The sequence below is a fragment of the Amphibalanus amphitrite genome, unplaced genomic scaffold (assembly GCF_019059575.1).
Source record: "Amphibalanus amphitrite isolate SeventyFive unplaced genomic scaffold, NRLGWU_Aamphi_draft 000106F_arrow, whole genome shotgun sequence".
Taxonomy (NCBI): Eukaryota; Metazoa; Arthropoda; class Thecostraca; order Balanomorpha; family Balanidae; genus Amphibalanus; species Amphibalanus amphitrite.
Genome location: NW_024881601.1, coordinates 919,541 through 941,330, shown reverse-complemented (window position 1 = coordinate 941,330; position 21,790 = coordinate 919,541). Strand labels below are relative to the sequence as shown.

The 21,790-nt window shown below is 54.2% G+C and overlaps 1 protein-coding gene across 1 annotated transcript in view; it reads right to left on the bottom strand.

The window, feature by feature from the left end:
* LOC122380790 (E3 ubiquitin-protein ligase HECTD1-like) overlaps positions 1 to 21,790 on the bottom strand; it is an 82,302-nt gene that overhangs the window by 24,462 nt on the left and 36,050 nt on the right. The window contains exons 5-11 of the mRNA XM_043364260.1: positions 9,324 to 9,486; positions 8,096 to 8,258; positions 6,746 to 6,957; positions 4,416 to 4,532; positions 2,723 to 2,880; positions 1,835 to 2,064; positions 1,090 to 1,216 (exon numbers count right to left, since the gene is read on the bottom strand). Of these exons, the coding sequence (XP_043220195.1) occupies positions 1,090 to 1,216; positions 1,835 to 2,064; positions 2,723 to 2,880; positions 4,416 to 4,532; positions 6,746 to 6,957; positions 8,096 to 8,258; positions 9,324 to 9,486 (1,170 nt within the window). The remainder of the gene's footprint in view (positions 1 to 1,089; positions 1,217 to 1,834; positions 2,065 to 2,722; positions 2,881 to 4,415; positions 4,533 to 6,745; positions 6,958 to 8,095; positions 8,259 to 9,323; positions 9,487 to 21,790) is intronic.

Below are 21,790 nucleotides of genomic sequence, written 5' to 3'. Positions count from 1 at the left end.
AAAGATGCACTCGAACAGGTGCAGCGGCGGGCAACAAGGCTGGTGAACGGACTGTCTCACTTTTCATATTCAGATCGCCTCAGGAGCCTTAATTTACCTACTCTGGAATTCCGACGGAAACGGTCGGACATCATGGAGACTTTCAAAATATTGAAAGGCTTCGACAAGGTGGACTTCCAAAGAGAGTGCCGGTGTTGTCACAACAGCATGTTCAAGAACTCCCTCAGCCGTGTCACCCGAGGTCACGATCAAAAACTTCAAGTTCAGCATCAATTGGGACCCAGAAAAGCCTTCTTTGCGGCACGAGTAACTCAGACATGGAACAAGCTGTCAACCCACACCATCGATGCTCCAAATGTCGATGTGTTCAAGTACAGACTGGGGAAGGAATGGAAGGACCACCCTGAAAAGTTCAACTACAAGTTCTCATACTAATGATCATCGTGGCCATCAATGTATGGCCTCACCTAGCATGGCAGCCTACTCGTCTTCGTCAGAAGAAGAGGAGGCATCTCTTGAGTAAAGGGTCTGATTACTCGAAAGGGTACCTAATGACCTTTACTTAAGGTAAATACTTAAGGTAGGTGTCGGACATCTTTGGACAAATGGCTGGTTTGGACATTTTTGGACGGACAGTCGACGTAAGCATTGGATATTGGACTGACTTTGGACATACGTTTTCTGAAATTGACACCACTAGTCGGTGTAGGTTGTTCAGGTAGGTGAACAGTACCACTACAGCACCGCTACAGCATTATGTGATGACATATCGATCGTTCCCAGCAAGAACATCCTAACCCCTAAGTGTTATTTTTTCGAAATTGTGATTTCTATACCATTCGACTCAGGTCGTCGAGCTGAGTCGAATGGTATAAAATATCAATTTCGAAAAATTGACAGGATATTCTTGCTGGGAACTGTCGATATCATGACATAACGAAGCACTAGGCAGATGCATACGGTCTATAAAGATGCACAGTCATATTCACTTGTCAAATTAGACGACTTTGAATTTTACACCATCCCAAAAATCGTTGGCAATAAATTCACCGGCACTTCTACTCAAAGGGAGCGCGGCGTCTCACCCACCTCGGCATCCAGCACCATATCCAACACCTCCACAATGTTGCCGGCCAGGTCACCCTGACACGTCTCCGTTAGCAGACTGGGCGATATGAAGTACAACATCTTCCGCAGCAGGTTCAGTGACGACTTCCTGCGAGCGAAAATCGGCCAAGGACGTCACAGGAGGGCAGGGAGATCGGAGCGGTGTTTTTGCAGAAACCGTACTATGGCTGCGGATGCCACAAATGGCGCACGGAAGACCTACAGCAGCGGGCTGAATAGACGGCACACGCGGAGAGAGTGGCAGTCGTGGGGAGCAGAAGGGCTCACGCTAGCAGCAGCCAGAGTGAGACGGGGAATTCAGCGACAACCGGAAATAGCAGCCATACCATCACAGCAACTTCACTGACATTGGATTTGGCACCTTTACCCAGTCAGAATATTCTGACTGGGTATGTTTCCCAGTCAGAAAACACATGTTTCGTTTTAGACGTCAATATTTATTGACGTCTAAAACGAAACATGGACTTTTTTTAACATAAATGTACTTGTAATCTGGACATGCCACTCGCTACAGGGCTGCCAAAACATCTAGATTCGTCTGTTAAGACCTCAGACGGAAAACACCGGACTTCATGTGCAAACTGCTGGCAGTACAAACAAATTGGATGTGACCTGATACTGGTCATAATTAGGCCAACTAGTCTATCGTCATCCAACGTCTGTCATTCTTTCCCACCCTTCCCCTCCAATCTGTCGCTCCCCGCACCTGACGCTGGCCACCATGGTGTCCTTGAAGGTGCGGCAGAACATGGGCAGCAGCAGGCGCAGGTAGACGGGCGCCATGGCCGGGTCGCCGCGCGGCTCCTCACTGCGGCCGGGCTCCGCCGAGCCGCCGGCACCGGCCGCCGAGTCGGCGCCGCCTCCGCCGCCGGTCGGCCGACGTTCCTTGTCGGCAGGCATCATCCACTCTCCAGGCGACTGCAGGATGGCTGCCACCTGTCGGACAGAAAGGGAACTGAGTGGGACGGCGAGCGGCGGCCAGCCCGTTCCCACACGATCGCGCCGCTATCGGTGTTTATTTGTGTCCCGAACTGCGCGTGGGAATGGTTCAGCTGAAACGGAGGCTTGTCAGCGAGCACGCCGGCATCAAAGGCAGTCGACTGCCAACAAACAAACCGACAAAAATCCAATCGCGGGGTCGGGAAAGTTAGGTGATGGTCGAGACATCAAAGAAGTCACTGAAGCGGTAAATAAAACAGGCGATAAATGCCTCGGGAGACGAAAAACGTGATCGTCTCTTGGTATTACCAGTGGTTGTTTTCCAAAGCCTAAGTCAACCAATATCACCACCCCGCCGAAAACTGCCGCTTCCCCCCATCCCTCTGCTCTCCTCCTCCACTCTAACCACAAAAATGTCTGACGGGAGCACGGTCCCGGCTACAAGACACACCACTAGCGGGCAACGCTACCCAACGACGCTCAACGGACATCGCACCGTTCAGCCATTCACAATTATTCATCACCCTCTAGTTAGTTCCTCATTTGGACATTACTTTGCATCTCAACTTTGTCCACGAGTTCTGCCTTGACACAAACTACCCCTAGTCGTGCCAGACTTAAACTCCACTTCTTCACGCGACGCCGTCACCCTTACCTCTCTATGCCCCTCGTCGTTGCGTTCCCGCGCCTTATCGAGCGGCGTCTTGCTGTCCTCGTCTCGGAGATCGGGGTTGGCGCCACACCGTAGCAGCACTTTGGCGATCGCCGGGCGGCCGAAACAGGCCGCGTAGTGCAGAGATGACGACCTCTGACCTGGGGAGGGGGGAGGGAGAGGGTGGTCAGAGGGGGTCAGCAGGCGGTCAGAGGGAGGTCAGAAGTCAGAGAAGTGGTTCGAGTAGAGATCAGAGCTGGTAGGTTAGGGGAAGATAAGATAAGAAAAGGAATCGGAGAATTAGTCAAGGAAGAAGTCAGATGGGGTCATCCACAGCCCGGAGCTGGTATGGGGAGCGAAGGTACGAGTAACACTGAACAACGATTCAATACTTTTTCCGTACCAATGTCGGATAATTTATACGTCCGCACTACCCTCCAAATCTACTCCAGTTCCAACTCAGTCCATTTCAAATCCAGTTTTGTCCCGTCCGTTCCAGTTCATACCCGACCCGGTCCCGACGGCACCGCTTCCGTACCGGTGTGGCCGGAAGTGACGCCATTCGTCGATCGCACCACCCACCCCTGGAATGTCCGCCGCGCAGTATCTACGACGAGCGGCGGCGGCATACGGCGTCAGACTGGCACCGACCCCTCTGCCGTCGCTAAATCAGGCAGGCAGACTGCGCACAGCACACGTGAGCCCATAGCGATACTTCCGGTGAAGTAAAATATCGGAAACTCATCACCAGGCTACAGAGTAGAACAGCGCAAGATAGATCAATAAAGGTAATCATGAAGCAGTGGTGGTTCTTGCATGCAAGACGGCCCGCAGCACCGCTTGGCGGTGTGTGGCAGCGGTCTGCCCAAGTCTCTGTTCACGTGTGGGGCGTATTTAGAGGATGTGGGTGTGAAGACTCACTGCCGTGCAGCTAAGCTCTGTTTTCTCAGAGGCTATACATATTATTCTAAGGCTATTCATAACTGCTCAAGACCAGACCCAGGGAGAATAATAGAATATACTTGAGCTATCTGCTCGGGAAGTCTTACAGTCTCAGAACACTTTAAAGTTCGTCAACGGATACTGACATCCAAACACGTCGGAACAACATATCGCAACTTCGTCCGCGTTCGGAACAATGTTACTCAAAAATATTTATATTTTCCTCGTAGCCACTCGCTTTCATAGCTCCCTTAGAGGCAACGGTAACGGTAAGACGATGCGTGTTGAGCCATAACTGTACGCATTTTATCAGAACCCGATCTGAAACCGTCTGCTGTTGGCCCGAGTCCGAGAACTACGCGCATAAAATGAAGCAGCAGGCTGCGCCCCAAGAGTAAACTTTATCTCCACTTAATTAGCCCTTGTAATAGTGCATTATGAATTGGGCCCTACAGAACAGCAGGACACTATGCTATAGTGGAAAAGGCGGATCTACTGGCGTTAACAAACGATATAAACCAAGGAAACAATGCATCTATATTTCCGTATAAGAGATCACAGGCCGTTATACCATAGGGCTTCTCAATAAGTGACTTATCCTACTGAAGCTCTACAAACTACAAGGCATAAAAAGCAAATGCCAGTTACTAGAAAAGAAGCGAGCCTTCCTCGCTCCTCACAGGCCCTCCCCAACCAATCTCCCCCTATACCGCCTGCCCATCCCCGGATCTGCCGTCGCGAGCGTCGTGCGTACCTCGGTTGACGTCGGCGCCCTTGTCACAAAGGTACTCGACCATCTCCTGGGTGCCGAACGCCGCTGCCCAGTTGAGCAGAGTCTGGCCCACGTCGTCCATGAAGTTCACCTCAACACCTGGCGAGCGAGGAGACGGCGGAGGCGCATCAGTACGGGGTCAGCCACTACACACACGGACATGACAGCGGCAGAGGCTACAGGGGAGGGTAGGGGCCGCGCAGAGGCTACAGGGGGAGTACACAACTGTTCCGTAATGTCTTGAAGTTGGTAGTTTTGTATCGTGGGATGCCATGCTGGAATGAATAGCTGAGACAATCTCCCTGATAGCAATACTTTAATCGCCAAAATGAAGCGTCCAAGCATGGGATAAAAACAGTTTTACAACAGTTTGGTAAAATGAGAAAGATGAGCACTAGAAGGAAGGGGGCATCAAGGTGGATCAGTTTTGCAAACGCAAATTGTTTACTACCTCACACCGCCCCGCACAGTATCAGTTACATAAGTGCATTATTCCCAGGAGTCTCGTGTGTCTCCAAAACACGTCGCTGACAGCCCGGCGGCGGTATCTCAGACGGAGTCCGTCCCGGGCAGTGTTTACGGTCGCGCTGTCGCGGTGGGCAGTGACCTCGTTCCACCGTCCGCCGGTCGATGACTGGTGGATGATCAATGCACGTACTCCGTACGGTCGCACCGGTGGCAGGTCCCACCCCCGGGGTTTGACAGGTCAATGAGAGTCCAGGGCCCAGGGCGAGCCCAGAGCTGTTGCCTTCGTCCGACGGTGAAAATAAGCACCACTGTGCGAAGGCTAGGCAGCACACTTGACTCGTTAATACCCAATACACATTTCACAATAACAAGAATGGTATGCAGCTTAACCTAGCATCAGCCGACGTAAATGGCGGGGTCCCACCAATCTATAGCCTCACATGTGAGCTCACGTGCGGTATGCCGTCGATGGCATGCCGTCACTGTGTGTAAACTTGGACCGTCTGTCCAGTTCCCTCCATTGAGTCGTGACAGTGACGTTCACGGGTCAATGACCGTGTCCAGTCCGTCGCCAGGGGGGGGGGGGGGCACACGTGACTTCAAAGCGACACTGAAGACAAACGGACACAAACACACACATTAAGTACAGCACTCGGCCTGTGAAAACTACGAGGACTTAGCAGATCACATCGTACCGGTTCTTCACAAACGTTGAACGACATAGCCACACAGGGTCCACCAAGGAGCACCCATAAGCACTATGCAGCTCTTATAACTTTACAAGATAGCCCTACACGCTACGTCACACAGCCCAAGGCACGGAGTTGGTGCCCGCTTCCATTGATAGTTCCCCGTGACAGTGCCAAGTGGCTCCTTTCAGTCATGTTATCAGTGTTATTGGATGCTATTGTAGCCAACAGCTTGCCCCTAATACTGTTCCCTCTGACTGTTCTCTGTCTCTTTACGTTTTCCCGGTGACGGCCTCCAGTGATCACCCCGTCCCCGCACCAGTCGCTCCACGCCAGCCGGTCGCACGTTTCACCGCCCGGCCCACACGTGCATCAGCCGCGTGCGGCGTGACACGAGCTGGTCAAAGTCCGTGATCGGGCCGGCCGGAGATACAGCCCGCCATATGCGGCACTGGACGTCAGTGGCCCCTCCCCACGGCTGGTGGAGTCGAAAGATGACGCGATTCACCAAAGAATACCACAGAGACGGAATCAGAGACGTAAGGTAAAGCCTTTGCAGTGCCACTGGCGCCCAGCCAAACGGGCGTATTACGTCACCGTTGAGCTACGGGGAAGTTGGAAACCAGACAACAGCCAGCGTCATCGTTTGTGTTATCGGTCACTGGCTGCGATCTGCAGTGTGTAATGTCTACTCCGCTCGGCTAAACAAACTCTCTGTGGTATGCAGTCTGCGATAACTACATACATACACTCGTCACTTCCCAAGCTGAGTGTCAGCAGCCCGACATTACCTCTCAATTCCCTCCAGCCAGCCTTGTTAATAAGTCAAGCTACGCCGCACTGTCAATACAGGCAGAACTGTTCAGCCAAATTGCTACTGTGCCCCCACCCTTCACCCCGACAAAGCATACCGTGCTTCCTCTCTACCCCTCTGTCACTCGCTAAGGAGACCCCCCCCCCCCCCCCCCCACACACACACACACACTAAACACTCTCACCCTCGACCACTCACTACAACCCTCCCCCCCCCCACGCACACATACACTCACTCGGCTTCTCGCCGGGCAGCCCTCCGTGCCTCCTCTCTACCCTTCTACCACTCACCACATCCCCTCTCTCCCCCCGTCTCCGTATACCCCCCCCCCCCTCACTCACCGCCGCACTCGATGCTCTCGATGAGCGCGTCCGTGTCCTTGCTGCGGATGCAGTCGATGAGCTGGCGGTGGCTCCGCTCTCCGGCCGAGTCCATCCGTCGCAGACCGGGCAGCCGACCCGCCGAGCAGACCCCCGTGCGAGGCAGCGCGTACCGACCCTCGAACAGCAGGATCAGCAGCAGGTCCACCAGGCGCATCGTGTCCAGTACGCATCTGAGGGTGGATAACAAGGGGAGGTCAGAACAGTTGACACTGAGCAAGCCCAGGTCAAACGGGGTCAGATTCTGAAAGGGAAAGGTTCCAGCGTTATCGATTTTGTCAGCACCCTCTGGAGTCTGGACCGCCGCGGATATTGTGGGTTGCAGGTAACGAAATGCAGCAGCATGGGACGGATGCTGCGGTTGTGCTGGAATCCAGTGGACATGTGGCCTGACACTCTTTGACAGAGTTCATACCATTCCACACGATAAAATCGTTACGAAGACATATACATTTCCTCTGCTTCGCCATTACCGTGGTCTTCGCCCAAGATGAGCTACTGTGTTGCTGGATTCACTGAAGGCTTCCACAACGGCAAACTATCACTTTCAACGTCTCTCAGCACTCGCCGTAACATCGTCCCCTCCCTCTCCCCAGGCACACTACCCACTACCCACTATCCTAAATCCTAAACCAGCCAACCCTCGTCCCTGTCGGCCCGTGCGAGTCACTGAACACTGACGGGCAAATCTGCCACAGAACGCCCAGGGAAATCAGGCGGTAAACGGGAGACGATCGACCGAATATTGTTCAGGGGAGAGAAGTGATTATCAATAGAGGGAGAGAGACATCCCCTGATGAAAAGTCTCAGCATAAGCAGTGTCAGACGAATATTTGCAGCCTGCCAGACTTGTTCGGATACGATTCATCCGGTCAGCTAGGGTCGATAGACCATCAAGCGGAAAAATGTCCCTGCATCCGCATCCTGACTATGGCCGGCCGGCGGAAACGGTAGCAAGCCACTCTGATACAGTTACGGAAGCCTCCAGTGAGTCGGAGACCGAGCTAGCCAAATTCGTAACTCATAGACGAGCATCTCACCTCACCTACCTTACACTTCAGGTAAAGTTACATCAGTTACCATGTAGGAAAATAATAGCCCAACAGAGATAATCAAAACTGTTCCGGAAACTGATCCTTCCTTTTGAGAGTAGAGATATCATGCATGACGGCTTTATGATGATGCCATTTCTATCCCTGACGGATTGCATGTGTCGTCCCGGTGACCTTTAGACTCCAGTCATGCCGTTCGACTGACCGTCAGGTATAAAGCCCGGTTGATCTCCCACTGACCTCTCGTCGCCCCACTGACCTCTCGTCGCCCCTGAGGGCGCTCTGTATGGCCTCGGGCAGCTCGGAGCGCAGCAGGTCGTGTGTGATGCCCGGTGAGCCGCGACATAGCGTCGACAGCAGACTGATGACTGTCGACAGCGACTGAGACGACTTGGACTCCGGGGTCACTGACGGCGTGCCGCCTGCCGGAGGGAGGTCACAGGTCAGGTCACAGGCGGTTACAGGGGTCACTGACGGCGTGCCGCCTGCCGGAGGGATGTCAGAGGTCACAGAGGGGGTAACAAGGGGTCACTGACGGCGTGCCGCCTGCCGGGGGAGGTCAGAGGTCACAGAGGGTCATATGAGGTCACTGGCGGCGTGCCACCTGCCGGAGGGAGGTCAGAGGTCACAGAGGGTCATATGAGGTCACTGGCGGTGTGCCACCTGCCAAAGAGGGGTCACAGGGGTCACGCAGCGTCACGGGGGGGGGGGGGGGGGTCGTGGGGTACTAGAACCTACAAGAAGTACGGGTACTGCATATGACTTATCTAAGGGATATCTACCATGGAAGGCCTATACGTGTATCTCCAAGTCCATACGCCACACAGGAGAGTCTACGTCCGTCCATATCTCAATGTAAGCTCGACATAAGCAACAGCTAGTGGCCTTGCTTCTACACGAGTGGCACAACATTCCTAACAAACAACATGAAAATACAGGTGATGATAGGAATAGACAGAATCAGCAAAGTGTTTTCTTCACGTCCTTCGAAGAAGTTTGTTGCGTTTAGACAACACGCTAGGACCATTTCCAGGTTTCCAATTAGTTACCCAGCAAACAACGCTCAGAGTCAGAGCCTAGGGAAAAACCGAGCGCTGTGCAGAAGCGCAGGGCTAGCTCACATCCCGAGAAAACTAAGGTCGAGCGGAGCGCAGACAAACTACCAGAACTTTGGGACCATTATCGACTGCCCACGAACGGGTACGAGGCAGCAGTAAAATAAACGATGGAAGCCTTTCTTCTGTCTGGACTACGTAAGTATTCGCCCGTGAGGTATTTTCCGCATTCCCTCCCCCCCCCTCTCTCTCTCTCTCTCTCTCTCTCTCTCTCTCTCTCTCTCTCTCTCTCTCTCTTCCTCTCTCTTTCTCTCTCTCTCTCTCTCTCTCTCTCTCTCTCTCTCTCTCTCTCTCTCTCTCTCTCTCTCTCTCTCTCTCTCTCTCTCTCTCTCTCTCTCTCCTCTCCTCCCTCTCTCCCCCCCCCACACCCACCGGCTCCTGTGGCGGCGCTGCCGGCTCCGGGCTGTCCAACAGTGCGCAGCCGGGCCAGCAGTTCGTCTACCAGGCCGTGCTGGGCCAGCGGAGCCGGGTCGATCCCGCGCCGAGTGTACCGGTCGGCCAGCGAGGCGAAACAGCGCAGCGAGCCGTCAGCCACCTGACAGACAGACGGACAGTGGTCAGAGGGTGGTCAGAGGGTGGTCAGAGGGTGGTCAGAGGGTGGTCAGCGGGTGGTCAGCGGGTGGTCAGCGGGTGGTCAGAGGGTGGTCAGAGGGTGGTCGAGGGTGGTCAGCGGGTGGTCAGAGGGTGGTCAGAGGGTGGTCGAGGGTGGTCAGAGGGTAGAACAGGGGTGGTCAGAGGGTGGTGAGAGGGGTCGTCAGAGGGTAGGCAGAACGCGATCCCTGGTGTCGAAGTGTTGGCCACAGGTTAGGTAAAAAGGTTGACGAAAGTCGTACAGCAGCTCCGACACAAGAGGGAGGGAGGGGGGGGGGGGTTGAGCAGTGCGGAAGACGCTAACGGACACCGGTATTGGATAGCGACACAGTCGACATATGGGCGCAGGTGAGCCAGATATGGTAGCTGGTTTACCATGGTAGACGGCCATATCGGATAGACGGCAGCGATCCAGTCCCATATCACGTCAGAAAATATCACGTTAGAAAAGATCAGCAACGTCAGATCAGTCAGCAGGTAAGCAGTACAGAGCTGGGATGGGATCAGCAGCGATCACCGTCATGTCTAGCACACCAGGCCGGACAGAACAACCCCCCCCCCCCCCCCGAACAGACAGTCCGGCTGTGCTAACAATACAGGCCGCGGTACGGTGGTTTCAGGTCAGCGAGCCCTGAGACGAGCGGCGCCGGCAGAGCGGCAGCTGTCGAGACTCTGCGCCGGTGTAAAAACGCCGTCCGGTAGCGGCGGCTCTGTACCGCAGCACGGTCTCTGTCTCAGTGGAACTCGCTAGGAATGGACAACGCCCGCCCAGGTGTGTAAAGGAAAACGGATCTGTGCTGTGGTGATAACATAGAGCTGAAACAAAGGTAGCACCGAGGGCACACTTGTGGACGCTATAGTCTGAAAATGACCGTACACAGCTACTAAGAACAGGAAGCAATCTGCATCTGTTTTCAATTACCGGCATAACACCAGATACCAGTATCAGGCGCAAATACACAGAGCAGCCTCACCACGCGGCTATCAGCTATCAAAGCACTGCGACTGCATTCCTGTAACGTTCCAAGTGGATCCTGAATGGTGCTCTGGGACAGCGAGGCCAAATACCTCAACTAAACATCGGTCGATTCAACCACGTGTTTCCCACCACCGAGCAGATAGCACGGATTTATGTCATGCTCTGTGATCTCTAAGGATGCCTGAATGTGAGATACGCCCACAGGGTACTATAATCCGTTAGTTAATTGGGGTTTATGAGCGCGTCGTGCTATGTGGGCAGTGTCTGTAGCAGCGTAGCTCCCTCAGCCAGCGGCAACGACATGAGCAGAAAGTATCCTAGGCCACGGCCAAAGCTAGCCAGCCCAGTCCTGCTCGGAAGCCGCTGGCCTGCGTTCGGCACCGAAGCTCTCTCGGTGTCCGTCAGACTGCTGACGAGGCACTGTCAAATACGAGCGGTTCTGGTGCCTGGCCGCAGGGTCGTGCGGCGTTGACCGCGCCAACTGGGTCGACAGCTGACGAGGTGCGGGCAGGAGGAGCCGGTCCAAAACTAACCCCTCTCCTCCCCTCCTTCGACAAGCGATCAACCAGCGTTCACTGCATACGTCTGCAATATTGTGCATGCCTAGTAGACACATGAGCCAGCAAATGACTCCCTCGCCTCACCGAATCAACCGCCACGTTCTTTACCTTATATGTACATCTATTTCAGCATGAAAGGGCCATTTAATCGCACATAGCTTGGACCAAATTTAGCCATCCTACAAATCATATCATGTGAGGTGAGACCAGCCACGCTGCCGGAACTCTCCGCGGCGCTGGGCAGGATGTCGTCGTCGAAGGCATGTGGAGAGGACGGAGTGACTATCGGCATGTTACGCATGACTTGGTCTGTGATCGCACCACATGTACTCGAGGTTGTGAACGCGTCACTTGTGTCGGGTGTACTACCAGGAGAATGGAAGCGTGCCACAGTTGTCCCCATCCATAAGTCCGGGAGCACTTCGGAACCTAACAACTACCGGCCTGTGTCTATTCTTCCGGTGGTAGCAAAATTAGTAGAAAGTGTCGTCAGCTCCCAGCTATTGGAGTATTTGATAGCACACTCGGTTCTCACTGATGTTCAGCATGGTTTTCGGGCCGGGGCGCAGCACAGAGTCAGCGATGCTGGACACGGTAGGATATCTCATGGACGGCATGGATAAGGGATATATAGGGTGCCTAACAACAGCTGACACATCAAAAGCTTTTGATAGTGTGCAACATTCCAGACTGCTAGAGAAACTTGCCTGGTATGGCATTCAGGACCACTGGTTCAGTAACTGGCTTGAAAATCGTTTTCAGAGGACTAGGGGAGGGGAAACACTGCTAGAAATCACTCATGGGGTAATCCAGGGATCATTAATCGGGCCAATCTTGTTTTTAATTTTTACAAACGATTTACCGTCATACCTTGAGGATAGCAAAATTGTAATGTACGCCGACGACGTGCAGTTTCTCCATCAGGGTCAACCGCGTCACATTTTGGATCTCCAGCAGAGAGTGGAACACACGGTCAACACAGCTCACCGATGGTTCACTGCAAACAGCCTAAAAATTAATCCTACAAAAACAGATCTGGTGTTAATTAAGTCCAAAAGGCGTCAACTGAACCATAACTTCACGATCAATTTCGGCAATGCTGAAATTCCTCTGTCACCCGCTGTCAAAGTTCTCGGTATGACACTGGACAGTAATCTGTCATTTGACGCTCAGGTGTCAACCGTTATTCGTCGCTGTTATGCTACCATGGGAGGTCTCGCAAAATTGGCGCGGTCTCTCCCGGAGGAGGTGAAGAAAATGATAATCGAATCTTTAGTTTTTCCCCATTTAGTTTATTGCATGTCAGTCTGGGCCGGATGTGGGACAACTCAGAGGCAGCGTATTCAAAAGGTTATCAACCACTGTGCGCAGATAGTGAAGGGTGTTCCGCGATCTGCCCATGTATCGACGATACTGAGTGAATTGAGCTGGCCGAACGTGGATGTTTTGGTGGCTGAGCGTGACATGGCCATGATGCACAGCATACTGTATAACGACCAAGCGCCGGCCAGTCTGCGTGAGCGCGTTGTGTATCGCGACACTGTGTCAGTGCGAGACACGAGAGCGACCGATGCCGGTCAGCTGCAGTTGCCGCGAGTCCGCACCGAGCACGCTCGGAAGTTTTTCAACTCCCGAGCCGCGGCACAGTGGAACAGCGCGCCCGCAGAGATCAGGGAAGCTAGCACCGCCGCAAAGTGTCGCAGAATGGCTAGAGATCATTTTACTAGTACCGATTAGATGGTGAGCATGATATGTGATAGCGCTCTTTTAAAGGTGTACCTATATATTTTTTTAGAGTTTTTAATGTCGCTTTGTTTTAACTCGACCGTGTTTTAACTATACATAGTTCAATCGTCTGTGTTCCTGTGTACTGACGCAAAGACGTAAGAGCCACGGTGAGTGGAAGTCTTTAAGAAATAAATGATGATGATGATGATCATCTGTCAAATCGCCAGCCGCCAGCAGTCCAAAGTTTCCCCAGTCCCGCCGGGCGGCCGGCAGCCAACTGCCGGCCAGTTCCGCCATTCATTCTCCATCACCTCCGCAGCCCGTCAGGCCCGGCCACCGCCGGCTCCGGTACCGAGCGAGGCCATCCGTCATCGCCCTGGATCCGTCACCGCGCGCCTGCAGGCAACCGTCCGTGCGCTCGATTCGGTCGATCCACGTGCGTTCCAGCTGACTGTCCAATGTCACCAGTCAGTACCGGCAGGGGCTAGAGGCCGAACAAAGACGTCTGGCGGGGGCGGGGGCAGGAGCGGGGGCGGGGGCGGGGGCGTGGGCGGGGGCGGAGCTGGTACACCGTGCACCAGCTGCCAGGCTCTCGGACGGACCTCTCCGCGCTCGGTCAACAGGCGTGTTTATCCGGCAAACAGCGCCCCAGGACGCCGGGCACGGCAGAGTGGCCGAGAGAGCACGGCCCAGGGCCGGTCGCATCCTGGGCAGATGGCGACCCGCCGGTACGTGCTCTGGGCAAACGACGGTTTCCGTCAGTCCATCTGTCTGATGACACACCGAACCAGAACTCATTCCATCTCCGTCTATCCACATGGCGACGGTAACGTTACCAGCGACGACAGAGCGGTACGGTCGCCATTCTCAGCACACAGTGGGTCGGCTGGGAACGATTGTCCGCCGCCCCGGCCGCCTGCAGTGGCTCGGCTGGGGACCAGATAACGGTGTGGTGGCGCGTCCTGCAGGCCAGAGCTGCACGACGCGGCCGGGCGCGGCCCACAGCGCAGCTCAGCTCGGCGCACCCAACCCGGCAGCTGCGGCCGGCGCGGCTAAAATCGGCAGCTCGAACCTGAGACAGTCGGCAATGTATTGCATGGGAGGCAGGCGCCTGTCATGGGAGACAGACAGGCGCTTCCGCAGCCAGCAGCTCAGCCGCCTACTGGGACCAACTGCTGCTGAGTGCTGAGGCGCCAGCTGCTAAGACGTTGAGACGCCTAGCTGTTGAGACTCGCGGACGCTAACCCGTCCGTTGGCCACCGCTGAGCGCGTTGACCCGTTACGTGGCCCGGTGCTCCAGCTCACCTCGGTCCACTTATCTCGGAACTCGTCTCACGCCGCCGCTCCGCCGGGCATATGAAATCAAACGCTCGATCGGCCGGTCTATTTTAGAGCCGGTGCTGCAGGCCGGGTCCATGTGAATGAGAACGGGAGCTGCTGGGCCGGCTGTTGCTACGTGAGACCATTGCATAGTCGTTCGACTCATGGCATGCTGCGATATTATGTTGCGCAGAGATATTCAAATGGCGTACAGACGCGTTCGGAAGTTCAAAGAGGCCAGGCGATCATGACGCCCAGCCGAGCTTGCTTGCAATAGCAGCCTTGGGCTTCCCAGTGCCCATATGTCAGATCCTGACCTTGATGAGCATGTCAAGCAAGAAAAAGTAAGATTTTCAGCTCCGACTCACGTCCAACTTAAAGTAACCACAGGGCACTTTAACATCTCCGCGCCGTTTCGGATTCACAGTTCTCGGTCTGAGCCACCAGCCTCCATTGCTGTGTTTTCCAGCCAGGTGCCTGATCCCTCTCTCTCGGCTCTTCCCATCGTCTAATCTGAGCTCGCCCTCTCGTAGTCTCGCTCCGGCTCGCCCTCTCCCATCTCACCAGCCCCTCTCCCTTCCATTCAGTATACCACATAGGCCAGTGTGTGCCGCCCGGCTCGGTCTCGCGCGTCGCGGAGCGGAGCGGCAGACACGGACAAAAGATGCGGGCACGATCTATCATGGGCTGCGTCCCCTGCTCCGCCGGGCCGTCAGCTGGTCTCTCGCAGCGCTCCAAACTGGCGAGCCGGGCCGCTCTCCACAACATAGGGCCATGGCGCAGCTGTCATCGCACTGAGCCAGTCTCAACAACCGAGCAACGGTCCGGTAAACGGCGGGTCCCATCGCTTCTGACCAATCGACGTGCGCCACACATAAATGAACGATGAACGCGCAGGTTACCAGTGGAATTAGACCACTTCACTGGCAGCGTCATGCATGTTTCACATGAAAATTGCTGAACCCTGTGAGGGTTTCGTGATGCAATCGCTGCCTATCGCACCAGATAATAAGGTCACGGAGGCGCACATGTCCTGGAAGCACCGAGCGGCGTAGAAGGCAATGACACGTATATTGGGTTATGCTATATTTAACCCTATTAGTGGCAGGGGGGGTTGTTTTTATCCACCCCTCAGGTTTTTCGGGAATATCTCCGAAACCGCTGAAGCTACGATGCTGAAATTTTCTGACTTTTCCTAAAACTAAATTGGGCACATTCCCTGAAAATTTCAAGTTCATAACTTTACCAGGGGCGGCTCCAGAGCACTGGGAATTGGGGGTCCTATTCGTGAAGCGAGTCATTTGGGCGAAGATCACGATGCTGCGCCAGTTTTACGAACAGTGAATGAAAGGTATCATGTGATAACATATACAAAGTTATTGTGCATCCTCTTTTGACACGTTTTTGATATAATAGGCGGATCCAGGCGTCCAAAAAGGGGGTTACTTTTTACCTCCCAACATAGGTGCCCTGACACCGCCTATGCATGACCAATACAATTTTAGTCGTTCTCTCATAAGAAAATTGTAACATAACAAGACCATTGCCACCCTTTTTAGAAACAGTACCAACAAAAACCTTATTTACTATACTTTTTGTGTACCCCCAATCTCAATGATCTGTATCCGCCTATGATTTTTGAAAATGCATATTTTTAGGATCCATGTGAATTCCTGGTTCATTCTCTATCGATCGGCAAAAGTTGCGTTAAGATTGGTTCGGAAACCTGGCCGTGATAAACAGTCTAAAATGTATCTGCAATTTGCCCGTTTTTACCCCCCTCTACCCCCCTATTGACATTTTTTAATTTTATTTTTTTTTAGAAATGTAGATCTCGTTGAGCCAAATCGAATGCCGTTTGAATTTTGAAAATCGGCCGGTTAGATCTCGAGATATCAAGGGGGGGGTCGTAAACAGCCCCCCCCCCTGCCACTAATATGGGGTAGCCAGGAGCCTGCCACTAATAGGGTTAAGCTTCAGCGAACATCACCGACACTGCCTGATTTCATCGCACGCCTCCGCACCATTTCATGGAAGACGATAATTAGAAGTGAGATGGTTAATTGCTTCAGGCCTGGGATGCTGGCACCTTCAGAAACGGAAATGTTAGAAGTTGCTCTAAAACAATTAAAGTGGTTCGCTTATCAAATGCCTGCATTGCGCTTTTTAGACTAAAAGGTTACATGGGCTCTACATAAGTTGCCCAGTCTGAACCAAAAAAGCGTCGCAGAACGCGTCGCAACCAAAATACGCCAATGGTCATTGGTCATAGCCCTTCTCGAGTTTATTCCCGAAATGACGCTGGATCTCAATGATAGCTTGGGAGATCGCAGGACGCACGAAAGGTCAACTTAATTCCGCTTAGGCTGGATTTCACAGCTTCTGTTCTTCACTTCACACCCAAAGCTAACGCCAGTTAGAAGCATACGTAGACGGAGTCCTAACTTCCATGGCAGTTTGAGGCTTGAGCCTGGCCTCGCCACAGACTCACAGCAGACACCCAGACGCCGGCCGGCCGACCCAGCCCGCCGGATCCGTCCTCACAAACAGGCAGCCGTGCCGTGGTACGCTGACGACCGGTCCAGCCCGGTCCGACAGACCGACCGTCAGCTGACGGCAGCTCTCCGCCCGGCGCGCGGGAAAGGGACAAAGGCACAGCGCCAGTGACGCCCGTCCGTCCGTCCGGCCGGCACGTGATCGACATGTGACTGAAATGGGCCGCAGGCGTGTCACGCGCGGCACGAGCTCGTTTGGTCATCTCGTGTGAGGAGGTGGGTATAGGGCCTTGGTGGGTCCGAACGTGAGGCACTGAAAGCTGGAGCTCCATCGGTTTGTTATAGGCAGAGGCGATCATGACCGGACCGCCGCCTAGTGTTTAACACCTAGCCACGAACCTCACAGCTTCAAAAGAGCGAAATCTTTGTAATTCAGTTTTCAGTAATGCACTCGTTAAATCACTTCACGGCAGCCAGCCGCCCAAGCCGGCTCGTTACGAAAGCAGTCTGTTTGCATACCAACCAAGATCATGAAGTAGGTATGAACAGTCACGGGTCACCAGCCGACCATGACCAGCGGTCACCTGTCAGCGGCCAGCGGCCAGCGATCGGCAGCCAGCGGTCAGCAGCCAGCGGTCAGCGGTCAGCGCTCGGCGGCAGAGCCCGGCCAGCGGGGCAGTGGGCCAGGCTCAGCGGTGACCGCGCTGCGCGGGTCAAGGCCGGCGCAGGGGCGCAGTTGGCACCGGCGCCGCGCCACCTGTCAGGACGGCCGGACGGAGAGCACAGCCGCCCGGTCCACCGACCGCGGCACACGCTCAAGGCTGACCCCCCTCCCCCCCCTCGCCCAGTGACCTCTGCCGTGGACTGTACCGTGTCGGGCGGCCGGCCAACCCCCCCCCCCTCCCCTCCTCCCCCAACCAGCCGCGCACCGGACGACACCCGAGCTGCAGCTCTCCCCGACACACGAGCTGCAGCGCGGCCCTACTTAGCGTCAACGGAATGGAGACACGTCGGGACACCCAAAACGGGTCGGTGAGAGTGGAGGGTCCGACCGACCGAGAAGGCGTTTAGCGTAAGTTGAGTTTGTGGGTATGTTAGAGTGCAATGCGTTTGTAGGTGGTCGGCATATCATCATGAGTCCCGACCAGTAGTACGTGGGGTGAATGAAAAGTTTTGAGCCTAACACAGTTACAGGTGACGCAGGTTAATGAAAATTTGGTCACACATTTTGCCACTATTTTTAGGTGTGTACACCAAGTTTTGAAGTCCTAGTCCTTTCCGTTTCGTTTTTAGAGCCCGTTAAAGTGAAGAAGATTACGCGTTCGGTGAAAAGGAAGAAAATCGAGAACCGAGCTTTTACAAAGTATTGCGATTCCAGAGCCATGCCTTCATCTGAAATTAAAAAGGACCTGAAATTAAACTTATTGGTTGTGCCCCATCATACGACACTGTTAAGGTTCGAGCTGCTAATTTCAAGCAGGGCAGGAACAGCGTCCAAAATGAACAAATATAAAAAACGCCGTAGAACGTGAGAAAATCCGAAAACATTGACCCTGCTCTTGGGATGTGGATGCTGGATCCTGGATCCAAGACTGTGGGCTCATCAGATAGCGGTAAGAATGGACATCTCCCAGGAGCAAGCTGGCGACATTCTTATCAATGGGCATGACTTGAGAAAGGTCTCTGCTCATTGGGCCTCCCGGCTTTTTGCTGCAGAGCACGGCGAGAGATGTGTAATGACATTTGGCGCTAGTTGAAGCAGATTCTGAGAATTTAAAGTCACTTTTCGCTACCGATGATAAACTGTGGGTGTTTCACTTCAATCCAGCATGGGAAGAACAGTGGAGTCAGTGAAAGAACGTCTCTACTCTAATCTGAAAAAAACAAATGTCAGAGTCACAACAAAGAGGAAACTGTTCCGTAATTGGGAAAATAAATGAGGTGTCTTGCAAGTGCACTTCTTTTCAAAGGGTCTTACTGTAATTGGGCATTACTAGGATGACCCACTGATGCACTTATGTTAGAAAATCAGGAAGATCAGAAGGGCAATGCTGACAAAATTGGTCGTGTTCCACCAGGACAATAAATCGGGGTATTTTTCACTGGTTGCAATGTAAACAATCAATTACTAAGCCTTCCAATGTATCCGAAATTGAATCTCTTAACCAGCATTGACATCCTTAGGGTGTCTTTTTCTTTCTAAGCCTAAAGAAAAAACTGACTGGATGACGCTTCACAAAAAATAATGACGTCATTGACACCGCGAGCACTTACCCAAAATAGCATGATTCAAGGCGCTAAAAAGGTGAGGAAAAAAGTGCTAGGACTTCACAATTTGGTGTCCACCCATATCAATAGTGGCAAAATATGTGACCAAAGTTTCATTAATCTGCGTCTCCTGTAACTATGTTAGGCTCAAAACTTTTCATTCACCCTACGTATTCTACAATTCAAGCCACCTTAGAAGCATTGGCAGAGTAGGCACCTATGACCTAACAGCAACATTTTTGGTACGAAATAATGTTCCGCAACAAATCATTCGTCAGTTTTGACCGGAAAGTAAATATGGGGTAAAATAAAAACACCATTCGAAATACGCGCAGGGGCGTGACCGTCTTCGAGCAGCACTCTGCACTCTGCAGTTCAACCTCTACCCCATCCCACCCGAGCCAATGCACTGTGAGCGCGCGCCCTGCCTCACGGTCGCTGGCAGCAGCACGTCTCTGTGACGTCACAGCACGGCCGATTCATGGCCAACACCGCCACCGGGGCCCGCGTCATAACAGTGGAGCGGAAAAACTACAGATTACGCCAATTCACACGTCAGTGCAGCCTGCCATGTCCGATACGACGCTAAAAACAAGCTTATATCTCAGCTAGCGCAATGTAGCCATAAATTTACAGTTCGCAGTCGCCATCCATCACGGCATAGCCCTGCCCCGCGTCCCTGGTTATTTTCGTGCGGCGGTACCGATATACTCGCCCCGCAGTGGCGCGGTCGCATGTGGAGCACGGCCCGTGCGAGCGCCGGGCAGGTGCCAGCCCAAACATCTGGCCTCTCCCAGCAGCGCTCGGCACCGAGCGACCGGACAAAGAGCGACTCCGGCAGCGGTACCGGCAGAGGCGGCGGGCGGGTCTGACGAGGCTGATACTAAAAGGTCACACACTCAGCAAGTCAGCTGAGTGCTGACACCGTCAATGTAGCCGTGGTTTGACCGCTGTCTGGAGCGCGCTATCGTCATGTCGCGTTACCGCGCTGTGTTATGATACAGCTTGCCGTGGTGTGTAGCGGCGTGGCGCAGTGGGGGTAACGGACACCGAAGGTCACGAGTTCATGTGTTGATCCGTGTGGCTGTCATGTGAGTCCGCCTGATCTGAAATCCGCCTCACTGCAGCACGGTTGGGTGACGTTCTTTGTATCGTACCGCGTCGTGTTTGCGTTGTCGTTCGCTACGCCGCCTATCTTGCTATAAAAGCACGGTATGCAGTTTGTGTGTGCGCGCCGATACTGATATGCCGTATCGCGCACACACACGGCTGCCACCCACAGAAACACTAGCCGACGCGTAGTACAGACTGACGCCGATCTGCCGCTCATTTTCCGATAACCTCGATCAGAGACGGGTGACATTACCGGTCGCGGTGGCAAGATCAGACAGACACGACTGTCATATCTGACCCTGATCTGACGCATACAGTGACAGACAGAACTGCTGAAGGTCTTCCAATTCTCAGACCAGCTGCATCACTGTCCTTCAGACCCTCACCGTTGAAGCCTCAGGTATGAGCGATACTGGTAAAGCTACCACCCAGGTGACAGGCGCTATTTCAAAATTGTATCCTAGTAGACTCATCTATTGAAGCCCATATTGCGACCAATTCAGTAACATCCAGCCCCGATTACGGGGCAGTCTCTCTGCAGCGGATTGTAGCCGGCTCTACAAAACCACGTCACCACACTGGCAACGCAGTGACAACAGTGCACAACGCAGTATCAAAGGCACCAGGGTACGCCACTCGCCAGCTAGCGCTGCAAATGCCTGCTGGCGCCGCAGCCCCGTGCGCTGACGAGTGTATGACGACAGTTTCGCATCCGAAACGTCATCCACCCCACCGCTGACGCCAGACCGTCTGACCAGCGAGGAACGGAGGGGAGCGGCGCGAGCGGCGCCTACCCAGTTCGATTCTGTCCGATAACCCCGTGAGTCACCCTCGACATGTCGAGACTTGACAGCTTCTGGAATTTTCTCTATTAACGCCATTGGCGTGAATGAGCCTTATCGTTGACTAGGGCAAACTGCGTAGTGAGTATGTCGTTATCAAATTGATAAGCAGCCGTCAGTTGTTGATTTCCTTACTTTGGCTGCGGGATTTCAAGATAGTAGCCGCATAACTTCTAACTCGCAGACAAGCCGTCATGAAAGCCCGATTTGCACCTGGCGATCACCTCATCCACTGCCCGTCTGAACTGCAGGCATCAGAGCACTCCCCACACCCATGGCGTGGCCTTGACAGCACGCTGAGTCTGGGGAGGTCCCCCTGCTCTGCCGCCGCGCCATAGAGGCTCCCTGCGGTGAGCCCCACGCGGGATGGCGTCCCCCGCCGAGTCGCGCATAGCGAGCTCTCCGTCCGTATGCGGTGGGCATGACTGGGGAGGTCCAGCCGCCAGCGCGGCCGCTAAATCTGGGTAAAGCGCGTAATCCATGTAGAAACTAGATCACCTTAAACAGGGCATTTCTCTCCTGATCCGATGTCCGGCGGTGTGCCGGTCAGCGGACAGAGACAGAGCGGGTCACCAGGAGCCGGGACAGAGCGGCAGAGAGCGCCGCGTCGGACCGGCTTTCACGGACGACACGGCGGCTCACGCGGCCCGGATGCGGCGTCAGCTGGCGGCCCGTTTAGAAAGTGAGCGCGGCTGGCGACCCCAGGCCCGTCGAGCGGTCAGCCTCTACAGCTCCACCGAGCTATCCGCGACGGTGCCGACGGCTGTTCCGTCCGTTCATCTCCGTCCGACGAGCCATCGATCGGCGAGCCTGGCCGTCCCGGCGGCGAGCGAGCGCTGCCGCCATGACCCACTTCCGGGCCGGGGCACGTGCCGAAAAGGTTCGCACAGCTGTCCCGGTGGCGGTGGTGGAGAATTCGGAACCGACCGTCCTCCGGTAATGG